Genomic DNA, 13,874 nt, shown 5'->3' on the forward strand with positions numbered 1-13,874 from the left:
ACTTTGCCAGCCAATAGCACCCGTATTCTAGTCTGACAGCAGAGCTCCAGAATGCTCAGCCCTCCCTCGGCTTGCTATAAAAACTCATCACAGATCATATTCTGTCCTTTTTTTCCCTCCGGTCTAAGGGACAAACCGTTAACTGTCTGGGCACAGGTCAGTAAAATGTGGGCTTTTGCAATTTGGCTATACATTTTCAATCTTATGTGCCTAATGTTGTTGGCTGTGGTAATTGAAAGGCTGAGATTTTATGGGATGGGCTGTTGTCGGAATAGACTGCTGCTGGTATAAACCATGGATTGTTTTAAAGCTACATAGCAGTGACTTTAGCCTTGTAAAGGTTGTTTGTGCCTTGTCATAATCGTGTGTGCTCTGCTCAGTGTATTTCAAGCTGAATTACGTTTGCTAGACATGCATGCTCATCAACGGTAATCTCAGCCATCATATTTCCATTTAAAACATGTTCCATTTTAAGATGAGTAATAGAATGTGTATTTTATTAGAAGCAAATTTGGAATAGTGAATGGTATTGCGTCAGTCAAACGAGCCATTTTCGCCTCTGCTCAATATAGTGGCTTCGAGTTGCATGCACGCGCATTCACCCGGCTGCTCGGTCACCGAGCGCGTGTCTGCTGCAGACAACATGGCGGCGCTGCATCACCGACTCAACATGGACGCCGGTACCGAGCACATGGTGCATGAGTCACCAGTTCCCCCTCCCGCATGACTAACGGCATCGAATATGATATTGACTAACGGCATCGAATATGATATAACATTCATTAAACGTGTCTGGGCTATAACGTCATTAAAGCTGGACCGTAAAGACTGCGAGATGACTATTCACTCAAGTGTTTTCTTTCCAGTAAGTCAAAATGGGGAAGGAAAAGATCCACATTAACATCGTGGTCATTGGCCATGTCGACTCTGGCAAGTCCACCACCACTGGTCACTTGATCTACAAGTGCGGAGGCATTGACAAGAGAACCATTGAGAAGTTCGAGAAGGAAGCCGCTGAGGTTGGTTTGGATGGGCCATCTATCCATGGCCATTCGATGTGTAATTTTAAACAAAAGTAAAAAATATATATATTTAAAGTGTCGTAGGAGAGAAACGGGCGTGGTGAATGGAGGCTGTGTCATTGCCTTGACACGACTGCCACCCACTGGAAAAAGCATGCTCTGACACTAAAATGGTCAAAACTTAAATGCACTGCCCAATATTTAGACATCATTTAAATACTGTAAAATAATTGTACATTGTATCAAGTTGTCAGAAGGGAATTGGACTTGACCTGTACTTTTTTTCACCAACTAAGTTAAACTAGGAATGCATTTCCACTCAATCATAAACAATTTAACCATTATTAAATCTGCCTAAATTGGACCAAAATTAACTAAGCAAGTGCAGATACATTAAAAGGTATTTAAGGAACAATGTAGGATGACCACACAATTGGAAAATAGATCAGCCTTAAAAGACACTATTATCAAACAATGGATAGAGCCAGTAGCTAATATCACTGCCAGACTGAGATTTTTGATTCCTATTGGTACAATGTTTATCATACAATATAAACAATCATACAATATAAACAATGATTCTGGGAGGCACTTATGATGAAAGTCTAATTACATACAGATTAAACAAGCTTCATAAGGAAAATCTGTCATAAGTGGGCTTACTTGATACTTGTTTCTAAAGGTTTAAAAGTGTGTAACAAACTAATTTAATTGTGTATTGTTTTAATACAATTCAATCATAAGTAAATGTAATGGTGAGGTTCCCTTATAAGCCCTCCTAAGGTTTCTTTCTTACTTTATCCTCTTCGTTCCCTGTGGAACATAAGGCTGCCTACCTTTTTCTTTCTTTTTTTCTCTTTCTTGTGAAAGCTGTAGGCTAGTAATAGTGTAGGTATATGAATATCATACTTTATTGCGCAAATCAATAAAATAATAAAGTACTATATGAATATATAGGGATTTATCAAAACCACCAATTGAATACATTTCTATCTGCACCTGAGATGATAAAAATATACTGAAGTCTGGGCTATCTAATGACAATGTGTTAGATACAACAAGGCTTGGAAAAAACAGGACCCCTAATCTGCATCCAGTGGGAAAAATACATAGCCTAAATACTGTTTGTAGCACTTCAAGGTTGGCTTAGAGGAATGAATATTAGCATTGTTTAAGATTAGGCACTTCAGGATTATCCAATATTTGTTCACTTAGAAATGAGGAAAATTAACATAGTTGGTATAATAAAGATTTTCTAATTTCCCAACACATTGAATTTGTATTTCTTGGGGAGACAGTTAGGTTCATCTGCTTCCTCTATGGTGGAATGGGAGTTTAAAAAACAAACATTTATTTGGGGAGGGGGGTTGTTCATGTTCATTCATAATGGAGCTTCCCATTTAATTGCTTTTCCTGCTTTCCCACTTTTTATTTCCGCGGTATCATCGTTCTATAGATGGGCAAGGGCTCCTTCAAATATGCCTGGGTGCTGGACAAGCTGAAGGCAGAGCGTGAGCGTGGTATCACCATCGACATCGCTCTTTGGAAGTTCGAGACAGCCAAGTACTACGTCACCATCATTGATGCCCCCGGACACAGGGACTTCATCAAGAACATGATCACTGGTACCTCTCAGGTGAACTCTTTATTTCAGCCTGTTGAAATACATTAGCACAATATTGTACCAAGTCACATCATTTTGTTTCTTAAATTGGAAGCAATTACAAGTAGCCTGTACTAAGGACACGTACAGACCATAGCTACACCATCATTAACATGGACAATTGAGTTTCCATTCAGCATTTGATATAAGCTCCGTTGTCAGTCAAGAACTGACTCGAATCTACCTAGATTCTCACAAAGTTCCTACACATTTTTTCCTATTAAGGCTGACTGCGCTGTGTTGATCGTCGCTGGTGGTGTAGGTGAGTTTGAGGCCGGTATCTCAAAGAACGGTCAGACTCGCGAGCACGCCCTGCTTGCTTACACCCTGGGAGTGAAGCAGCTTATTGTTGGCGTCAACAAAATGGACTCCACTGAGCCCCCTTACAGCCAGAAGCGTTTTGAGGAGATCACCAAGGAAGTCAGCGCCTACATCAAGAAGATTGGCTACAACCCTCTCACCGTGGCCTTTGTGCCAATCTCTGGCTGGCATGGAGACAACATGCTGGAGCCCAGCGCCAATGTGAGTAACACCATGGGTGGAGTTTAACCTTTCATCTGAGCGGGGGCACAAAAAGGAAGATGTAATATGATAGCAGGCCCTTCAATAACCACGGATGCAACTTTTAACTTTGAACACAGATCAACATGGTGTACATGACTCTAAATGTTCACTAATGATTAGCAGGAGATTCATGTTGGTTTTGAAATGATGACAAAACGTTTAACTTTGCATTGTGAAAGTTAATCATTGTTATTTATTTATGGTTTGTTAAAGTTAACTAACAAACTCTGCACATGTATTAAATTGTAAATTCATCTGCTAAGGTGTAATATTTTAGGTCATCACATTCCTTGCACACCTGAATAAAATAGTCAAAGATAAAGATTTAATATGCAATGTTTTAGTCAGGGACCTTCTTCATAGGCATAAACGACTATGCCTGAAGAAGCTCCTTGGCCGAAATGCTGCATATTAGCCTAAACCTTAATTGAGCAAGTTTACCAACATTATGGGATTGGCCACAATTTTCATCCTGATTTTTTAAATGTTTGTGAGGCAGTTTAACCCACTCAAAGTACTTAATATTACACCTTGAAGAACCAGGGACACCTTCACACGTCTTCTAGTGTAACCAGTGGGTTATGCAGTAAGAGGGTTGACATAAAAAGGAAAGGTTGCAATTTTATCACCTCCTCTGTGACAAAACCATTCACATATCTACACTGCTCAAAAAAATAAAGGGAACACTTTGATCCCTTAATTCTTTTGAGTTTTTTCATGAACTGTGTACATAATGCTAACGAAAACTGCTCAAAAGAATTAAGGGATCAAAGTGTTCCCTTTATTTTTTTGAGCAGTATACATGTAGTTGTAGTTGTCATTCCTTGAACACAGTTAAAACATCACATGCCAGGTCTCTGCAGGGTGTCTCTCTGACACTATGACAGCCTATCAGTAGGAATATGTGTGTAGTGTGATGGGAAAGGGCTCAACATTGCCGTTATGACATCAGACATACAGTATATTTCTCTCAGCCTCACTCAACCTCACCCTCTCTGTCTCTTGTATTCCCCCCTTAAATCCAGATGGGCTGGTTCAAGGGGTGGAAAATTGAACGTAAGGAGGGCGGTGCTGGTGGTGTGACGCTGCTGGAGGCCCTGGACTCCATCCTACCCCCTTCCCGACCCACCGATAAGGCCCTGCGCCTGCCCCTGCAGGACGTCTACAAAATTGGCGGTAAAGATACTTTTATTTTAGAACATAGTTAATTGAGGTTGATTTGAAGATTTATATGTTACGTGGTCAATTTGTTTTGGATTTAATCAATAATGCACAAAATATGTCATGGATCTCCAGTTGTCGACAGTTTTAAGTGAAAATGTGATTCAATTTCATTTAGACATTGCCTCTCTCTCTCTCAGGTGTGGCAGGACAGTCTAGTTCAACTGTCAAACTTAAATATGGCATAATGAACTCTTATTCTATTGCCATCAAGATCTTCCCATAATGACATTATATATTGATGTAATGTAAGTTCTCTCTTGCTTTACTTCTACATCCATGTGCAGTGATGTGGTAGTGGGCCGCGGTCTATGGACCCACATGATGTAGAATCCTGGATGTCATTCTCCTTTGCCTCCCATCTGCTGTGTCCTTCACATTTCCCCTATGGGCTTTCGTCTCCCTCAGGTATTGGAACTGTACCCGTTGGCCGTGTGGAGACTGGCATCCTGAAGGCCGGTATGGTCGTCACCTTTGCCCCTTCCAATGTGACCACTGAGGTAAAGTCCGTGGAGATGCACCACGAGACACTGGTCGAGGCCACTCCTGGCGACAACGTCGGCTTCAATGTCAAGAACGTGTCCGTCAAGGAGATCCGTCGTGGCAACGTGGCTGGCGACAGCAAGAACGACCCTCCAATGCAGGCTGACAACTTCACTGCCCAGGTGAATCCCAAGAATAGGAACATGACAGATAAAGAAGGAAGGGGTGTGGTTTGAGAAGAGACTCTCTAGCTGGAATCAGACCCAAACCCAGAGTCATGACAAAATTAAGTACCCTGCAGGGGTAGTGAGTAGAAAAAGGTTATGAGTCACTGTGTCTCGTCTAATGTGATTTCATTTTGAAGTCAAAATCTAATCCAGTTCACCCTCCTTCACCTCCTCTTCTGTTTCCCTTTCCCCTCTCACCACCTTACACATAAACATGTGTGCTCTTTCTCTTCCTCCCTCCACAGGTCATCATCCTGAATCACCCTGGCCAGATCGCTCAGGGTTACGCCCCTGTGCTCGATTGCCATACCGCTCACATTGCCTGCAAGTTCAGCGAGCTCAAGGAGAAGATCGACCGTCGTTCCGGCAAAAAGCTTGAGGACAACCCCAAGGCCCTGAAGTCCGGCGATGCTGCTATCATCATCATGATACCAGGAAAGCCCATGTGTGTGGAGAGCTTTGCCCAGTACCCTCCCCTGGGTGAGTACATTACATAACTGTCCCTTTGCTGAATACCCTCCCCTGGGTGAGTACATGACATAACTGTACCTTAGAGCCCACTAAGTATGACACCCACGGTACCATGGTTAGGGGTCCAGTTTCCACTAGGACTATCCATACCAAGTCAGTCAAAAGTTACGATAATTGCCCAGAATAGAATAGGTCAACATTTAGTAACACTCCCTGAATTAACTCCATGGCCTGTAAACTCCAGAGTGTTACATTTTGTTATTTAGTATTATGGACCCTTTCGGGTCCATTTGTACACTCTCAGAATGAAATGAAGTCTGAGGATTTTACTATGTATCTCCTTTGCCACTCCTCCCGCCCTAGGTCGTTTTGCTGTACGTGACATGAGGCAGACCGTGGCGGTAGGTGTCATCAAGGCCGTGGACAAGAAGCTTGCGTCCGGTGGTAAGGTGACCAAGTCCGCACAGAAGGTCGCGAAGACGGCCAAATGAATTCTCGTGCACGACGTCCAGCTGACAGACATGGCTCCGCCGCAGCAGTGGCAGGTGGTGCCTCATCTTCCTCCTCCTCTTCCTCCACCCTCCTTCCTCCACTGGCCCCCGTCATCTCTGAGGCACAGCTCTCTACTTAAGGACTGGCTTATGCTGATCAAAACCCACCGCAAAAGTTTCCGCAGGAAAGGAGGGCTTGTGTTTTAACCAACCAGTCTGCTTTCGGGAAAATCATGATTAAGTTGATGATGATAATTATGATAATTATGTCCAAACCAAAAGAAAAATAAATTCTTGAATCATTCATTGCCAAATCAAGAAGTTGTTCAGGCTTGTGTTTTTCTCAATTTAGGATATTTTGACACCTTTTATACTTTCCTTTATAACTAATACTTTGCTGAAATCCTCACAAAAGGGTATATTTCTATGTTTCTATGTTTCAGGGCAGATACCATTACATTGAACAGCTCACAAGACAACAGCACAATCATAAAATGTCCCAAGGAACTATTACTAGTAAAACACTTTCACTCCTATGAATAATAACTCTATGAGGAAATAAAGAGTTAGGTTCACATACAATATTTTTTATAGTAGATTTTTTTATTTTTATTAAAAGGGAAAGTGTTGAGGTGGAAAGTAGGTCATCAATCATGCATAGCACTCCTACACATTAATCAGGTTTTAAACAAACACGAACTTGACCTCTCCTCATCGTTTGTGTGAGCTTGTGTTTGACAGTGACAGTTAAAGGGATTTTTCACTTTCAAAAATGTCATTTCATTGTCTACTCAGGCTTTTGGGAGCACCCCGGACAGTTTTTAAGTTGCTTGATTCAGTATTTAGATATTGTATATACATTTTATCAGACACGCCCGGACACCCCCTTCCTATACAAACCCATTGTAACTTCAAACTCCATTTTAACCATGTTAGATTAATCGGAAACCCCCATCCTTGGTTCTGGTGACTGATATTGCCCTTCTAATACTTAAGTAAGTAGAACTTACTTAAGTAAGTAAGTAATACGTGAGGAGACCGTGTTTCCTCACGTATTACTTTTTTCATTTATTTTTAATATTTCTTTTGGAAAATGAAAAAAATATAATACAATAAAAAAACAAGTAAAATAAATGAAAAAAGTAATCGAAAAAACACGTCCCTCTCACGTATTAGGAGGGCAGGATGAGTCACCAGAACCAAGGACGGGTGTTTTTGATGATGTTAAAAATGTATTTGAAGTTATAATGGGGTTGTATAGGAAGGGGGCGTGTCTGATCAAATGTGTCTGATAAAATGAATATCAAATATCTAAATACTGAATCAAGCAACTTAAAAACTCACGGGGCTCACAAAAGCCTGAGTAGACGATAAAATGACCCAAAACATTTTTTTTTAAGTGAAATATCCCTTTAAGTAGTGACGGACAACTGGTCTCTCATTCATAGCAGTTAATCAATAGTAGGTTTAACCCAACTCGGATATATACCAAAGGCTTCTTCTCTTACTGTATTTTATTTTACAACATTTTTAATGTTTTCCTTTTTGGATTTACATGCAATACAAGACATCATTTTCATACACCCCAGTATCTATCTACAGTATGTATCCAACCACCCACACAGACCCAAACACCCCCAGACTTATAATTTTATTTGCTCTTTGGGTGCAAAAATGTAGTCTTTTACTTTCACTGTCATCGAGTGTTGATGATGGTCTGAGGACCAAAAAGTTTTGCATCCAAAGAGCCTCAGTATTTGTTTGTCAGTGTGCAAGCCTATCTTGTAATTTATGGCCTCTCGCACCTGTCTTCAGCCCTAGGAAGCCTTCAGTTTAGAGCAAACTTTTCAATCTTTTACTTATAATCAAAAATGTAATTAATGTCTCCATTGGAACCACGCCAAATAACACAGTCAAAGGATTGGGGTCCAAAACAATGTCACATTTATATGAAAGGGTATGAAATATGTCTGATCGAGACTTGAATAGTTTTGGACATTCCCATAAAATATGACAAAGGAGGGCCAGGTCATGACTACATCAAAGGCAGGGCAGATTTAAACCAGGGTACATTGTAGCCAACTTGGTTCTGGATAGATGAAGCCTCTGCAGATGAAGCCTATCTTATTTTAATTAACAGCATGAACAATTTGGCTACATACTGTAGCCTTCATCAGCAATGAAAATGGAAGCAGGTGGCATCATATAAAGCTCAATGGCAGGTGCCTGTTAATAGAATAGAATAATTGAAACATAAGAAAAACAACACATAAATAAAACATATGGTCATAATACTGAATAACAAATTGCATAAAGTGTGACCAAACTGTCTATTCTGGATGAATACCAATATCAAAACTAATACAAAACGAGACCAGAGTAAAAAAAAACACAGAGCAAAAAACATGAAAGAAAGCAGCATCCTAACTTGAGGCCTTCATTAAGGCTCTTGGTGTGATGGTGTCTGTCTAATAAATAAAACATTTTCTCTCCCCTCCGCTCTTAGGAGGGCATCTTTCTCATGCCTTTTTTATTACTTGTGTTCATTTGTACAGGTCCTTCCTTTTTTGTATAATGCTTCCATGCTTCCCCCCAGCCCCAGGTATTTACATAAGGCGGCACTTTCTACCAGGTATCTGTGGAGAAATGAAAGTGAACATAGCAGACAGCAGCAGCTCAGAGTTTGGAACATTAATAAAACAATTTGTCGTAAAAGCTTAAAAACTAGAGGTGAGTGCATTTAACTTGTTCACACTACCTGTCAAACCAGTGAATTATGTTATAATGATTATTGTATGGTAACGGCTGACTCTTGAAGGGATTATATGCTAATTGCGTTGTTCTCTCCACGTGTTTGTGCAGGCTCCAGTAGGCTGTTGATGCTATTCATTATGTTTCTAATGAGAACACTGAATGAGTTCAATTTGATTTAAAAAAGGGGATATAACATTTATTTAATGAGACACAGGCTATCTATCCAGAAATAGCCATTTTAAGAATGACTATTCTGGAATAGAGATGACAGTATTGTATCTAATATCTGAAGAGGTTCGCTTTAAAGGTTGAATGTATTTTATTGAACCATTGAATTTTATTGAACCATTTTATTTATTTATTGCATTCTATTGTTTGTATAGTTCACTATGCAATGAAATAGATGAAGGCGGTGTCTCCTCTATCCTTGGATAGTCATTATCAAAATGTCCTGTGTAATTAGTCTGTTTCTGTAACATTACTCTTGTCTTCAGTTGTACAGGTCTTCCATTTCTCCTTATCATGCCTGCATTCATATGTTTACAGAGGACCGTGAGCAGCACAGTCCCACCTCGGAGGAGATCCCAGAGACAGATCTCAGCTCCCTTAACTCTTGAAGTACCATCTCCTTCTAAAACACCAGCAACCCCAACCGCACAGAAAATAACCCCCATCTGGAGCCAATCCTGGATAGAAAGGCTGAGGAGGGTAGGTGCCCTGTATACTGTACCAGAGTGTAACAATCTGTAAACTGAGTCTATTTGACTCCATAAGTAACACATTAAGTACTAAAATAATGTTATAAGCAAGTTATAAGCCCTATCTTTTTATAGAGCAACTCCCTGTGTTGTCCTTACAAGTTTTTATTAACATAAATATGAAAATATTTATTCTTGCAACCATTTACACAGGTTTGGGAAGTTTACTTTTGAAATAAAATCTATAACAGACATCCTCCTCTAATTGTAATAATATAATCATTTTGATTAGTTATCAAAGAAATGCAACATTACATTTGATTACTTTTTCCTTACATTCTAAATAATCCTTAAGCCAGGAATAGACACATACCGACTGGCGTCCTCAAATCTTTTACTTCATCTATATAACATTTTAAAAAAAAGGTTGTCACATTTTGATTCTAAATCAAGTGTCAAAAGGAACACCGAAGGCATCAGACTAGGTCAGCGCATAACGTTATCTAAATGATCACTACACACCTTGAAGTCTTTGCTGCATGCAACCATGCTTTTCAGTTCTTGTATTGCTTTTTACTCTCAAAAGATATTTGAGTGTAACCCTTTTGTCACAAACTATTTTGAGAGGTTTGGTGTACAGGGAAATACAGTATACTAGACTAAGTTTAGATTGGCTACACAGTTTGAATGGCATCTAATGGATTTTTTTTTACAGAAGCCAATAAGCATTATTTTTGTACTTCTCCTCCTAGCTAAGAAGACAAGGGTGGCATATGAGCCCATTGAAGCCATATGCCCAGAGCTGGCCCGTTGGATCAGACTCAGCGCCCAAGACCTCAGGATCCGTAAGAGAGACCGCCAGTGGGCTGCAGAAATCAGCAACGATTTCCGTACCAACCTGCTTAAGTTCCTGAAGAAAAATGACGACCAGCCTTATTTTCAGTCATGTATTCCTGCCTTCCTGAATGCTGGTAGCTACTTTGAGATGGTGAAGGTACATGCACCAGCATTATTTATTATAAAGCATTATTTATTTTCTGAAGCAAGAAGGAAGTATGACCGTATGACTATCACGTTACTCTAATATGATGGAATATATGTAGGCAAATAGTCTCAAAATTAAATAATGTTTTTATCATATCAAACAACGTTTACATGATCAACCCTAATATGGAATTGAAATGGAAACTGTAGAAAATCCTCTCACTCTCTTGCTGGGAGTGGGTGGAGTTGGACCCTGTGATTTTAATAATTTCAATTAGTGGTGGGCGGAGTCTGGTTTTAGCCTAATTTGGCACACCTGAGGTAGGTCTATATAGCCCCAGGTAGTGTCAGACCAAACATTTGTCTGAAGGGGGAAGAGGTACTGCTGGCTAGTGCTCCTATGTTTTATGTCCACTTGATGCATTATAATTTAAAATCATCATCGTCATCACCTCATCATCATCAGCATATGTGTTGTACACAGAACTGGCAAAAAAACCATTTTCAACTCTCAATCCTGGTCTGGTCCAACTGCTCTTGCCGGCATACTGGTGTCGGGATATATAATTTAGCCAGGCAGTAAACTCTCTACCAAAGACATTTAACAGAAACCCTTTTTCTTACATGGAGACATTGAGGCGTTAATGGAAGTATGGAACACATAATGAAAACAGGATTAGAGCTTGTATTGTTCTCTTTTAGGTCAGGTTTATTTGATAGCGTGAGTATAACATGACAACAGACAAGAAAGACAAAGTGTGAACAAGAAACCTGTTACTAGGGCAGTATCAACCTGGTGCTCCTTGTTTCAATTAAGGGTGGGGTTTATTGGCACACAGGGTTTAAAAGGGCTGGGCTGCATTCATTCAATAACAGGGGATCCCCATGCTGTAAGGTTGGTGTACCTCAGGAGGACAGGGGTACCATGGCACGGCTTTCTGAAAAATGTCGGCATAATGCCGCCTAATGGTAACTGAGTAAGTATGGTGAAATATGCCTGTACTCCATGCTGGTGTGCTCCTTCTCCTCCGCTGTTATGCCACCACAATATATGGTATTGTATGCTTATATGTGCGTGTTGGTTTATTCTAAAAGCTTGAAATACGTCTAAATAAGTCTATACTGTATGCTAAGGAAAAAATAAAATAAAATGAATTTTGGGTTTATGAGGAAAATCATGTGAGCTCTGTCCTATTATTTGTGTTACGGAAAATCATTTTGATCGAGATTCATTTCCCATGTATTACTTTCTACAATTCAGAGCAGTAATAACACAAACCTATTGTGTGTGTGTGCCATGTATACAGGGGACTCTACATAAGTAGGCATGACAGAATAGTGGATCTGATATCAAAAGATATCTCTTCTATTTTCAGGTCCTCCATTATGCTGTATAAGCATTTTACTGTGAAGCCGAGCATGTTTAGCCCGTGTAATGATGATTCTGTCTTCTCTAACATTTCAGCTAACATCCCCTGATGTCATTGTTGTTAATGAAAACCATAGAGAGGTGTTCATTCTCGATGTCGGCTGTACTTTTGATTACAGCTTAGAGGAAGCCTTCCTAACCAACGTGCTAAAATATCATCAGCTAGAGCAGACCATCTCTCAGCAAGGCTACATCTTTGGAAGCCTAGGGCACGTGCACAAGTTGGTTGTGAGGGGCCTTCAAATGGCCGGCCTCTCCAAAAGGAGGCCTAAACAATTAGCAAGGTGCTCAATATCAGCTATTATACGAATTTGGAGGAGGCGTTGTTTCCTTTGCCCATGATTGTTGTCCGCTGTGTTCGACAAGTATGCCATCTTTTGTTTTGTATGTAACAATGCTCTGCCTTACATGCACTGGCTGTTTCCCCATTATCTGACTGCACTGGCAGTGTTTATGTCCTTTGTACATCTTGTACTTCTGTTTATGTGGACATAAATAAATATTTCAAATGTGTGTGCGTGTGCGTGTGGTTCTAATCTCGCAAACCACCACATTGCCAGTAGGCCAAGAAAGTAACTCCCCCAATTTTTTTCACAATTAAACGCAGTCGGATCTGGCTGAATCTTGCCCAAATATGGAGTTATACATCATAGATACATCATAGGTTACTGACGTCATATAGGCCTACTGGCCACATGAAGTCTGAGATCCACATGGGAGCCACACCGTTATTAAACACTGTCTTGTGTTTATATTTAATTCTAATTCTAGACATTCTGCTTGTGGTCATCTGTCATCTGTGTTCTGTCTGTCTGTCTGTCTGTCTGAGATCCCATTTGGTTGTGTTGTTTTGTGCTTTTTTGTTCCTGTGTAAGAGGAGGTGACCAGCCTGCCAGAGGTTTGTCCAGAGGATGAGACACATCTGCCTCCAGTCATCCCCCTGGAGCCTATTTAAGGCTTAAGCAGGCTGGCCAGTGTCATTCTCTCTCTCCTACCTGGCAACAGCATTTTTGTGTTTTGTTCTTTTTTTTGTTTGCTTGGTTTACACTACACTTCATACATCTACAAGCATTCTGCTACTGATATCACTAACTGATCATCCATAGCACATTGTATTATGTACCATTACCTTTTCTTAAATAAATGTGTTCTGTTTATGGATCAGAGCCAGTTCTTGACAATTACATTGACGTTGGCTGTGTTAGATTGTGTCTGCTTTACATTTTACTCTTTGTCTTTTTATTGATTCATTTTAGAACAGTATGGTATTTTTTTAATATGACAAGATAATAAAAGACACAACTTTATTGTTCCCGGGGAGAAAGTCAATTGTCATAGCAGCAACATCAAGAGTGAAACACAGGAATAGTTAAGAGTCAAGAGCCAACAAAAACAATGCGATAAAGATAACATGACCTAAAATAGAAGTTCTGACTCTGGTGAATATTAATGCCTAAAACCTACAGTCCAGAAATGCACAAAAGAATCGCTAGATGGGAGTGTTGTCCAACTTTCTTTCTTTATTTCATTCATTCTTTCTTTCTTTCTTTCTTTCTCTTCACTTTCTCTTCACAACAACAACAACAACAACAACAACAACAACAACAACAACAACAACAACAACAACAGTTATGTGAACAGCTTCACACGATGTTTGATAATACATGTGATATTTTATCTGAATCTACTTGGTTTCTTTAAGTGCAAGCATGGCCTGCAAAAGTTAAAGTGAAAAGATGCTGTGATGTTTATTGGTTCATAGCTGCAGTGCAGCTATCGCGATTTGTTGTGGGCTTGTAGATCTGTAGAGAAAAATGAAATCGGGAAAAAATATTTACTTTAAACTGTTCTTCAATTTGCTGGGAAC

General features: G+C 40.0%; 1 protein-coding gene across 1 annotated transcript; it reads left to right on the forward strand.

The window, feature by feature from the left end:
• Window positions 1–7: 7 nt before the first annotated feature.
• LOC311062171 (elongation factor 1-alpha-like) lies at window positions 8–6,463 on the forward strand. Its single transcript, XM_084081015.1, has 8 exons — window positions 8–156; window positions 867–1,019; window positions 2,479–2,658; window positions 2,911–3,207; window positions 4,275–4,425; window positions 4,879–5,135; window positions 5,426–5,660; window positions 6,015–6,463. Exons 2-8 carry the CDS (start codon window positions 876–878, stop codon window positions 6,140–6,142), a joined length of 1,392 nt encoding a protein of 463 aa, XP_083937141.1. The 5' UTR covers window positions 8–156; window positions 867–875; the 3' UTR covers window positions 6,143–6,463.
• Window positions 6,464–13,874: the final 7,411 nt, after the last annotated feature.

This window comes from Gymnoscopelus microlampas, assembly GCF_963454915.1.
Source record: "Gymnoscopelus microlampas genome assembly, chromosome: 15".
NCBI classification, from domain to species: Eukaryota; Metazoa; Chordata; class Actinopteri; order Myctophiformes; family Myctophidae; genus Gymnoscopelus; species Gymnoscopelus microlampas.

Bases quoted from the DNA above. Each gene is read 5' to 3' on its own strand.
- LOC311062171 (XM_084081015.1), top strand. From the start codon at position 876: ATGGGGAAGGAAAAGATCCACATTAACATCGTGGTCATTGGCCATGTC. The intron at 3,208-4,274 runs GTGAGTAACACC...CCTTAAATCCAG, and splicing joins TGCTGGAGCCCAGCGCCAAT to ATGGGCTGGTTCAAGGGGTG. The intron at 5,136-5,425 runs GTGAATCCCAAG...CTCCCTCCACAG, and splicing joins CTGACAACTTCACTGCCCAG to GTCATCATCCTGAATCACCC.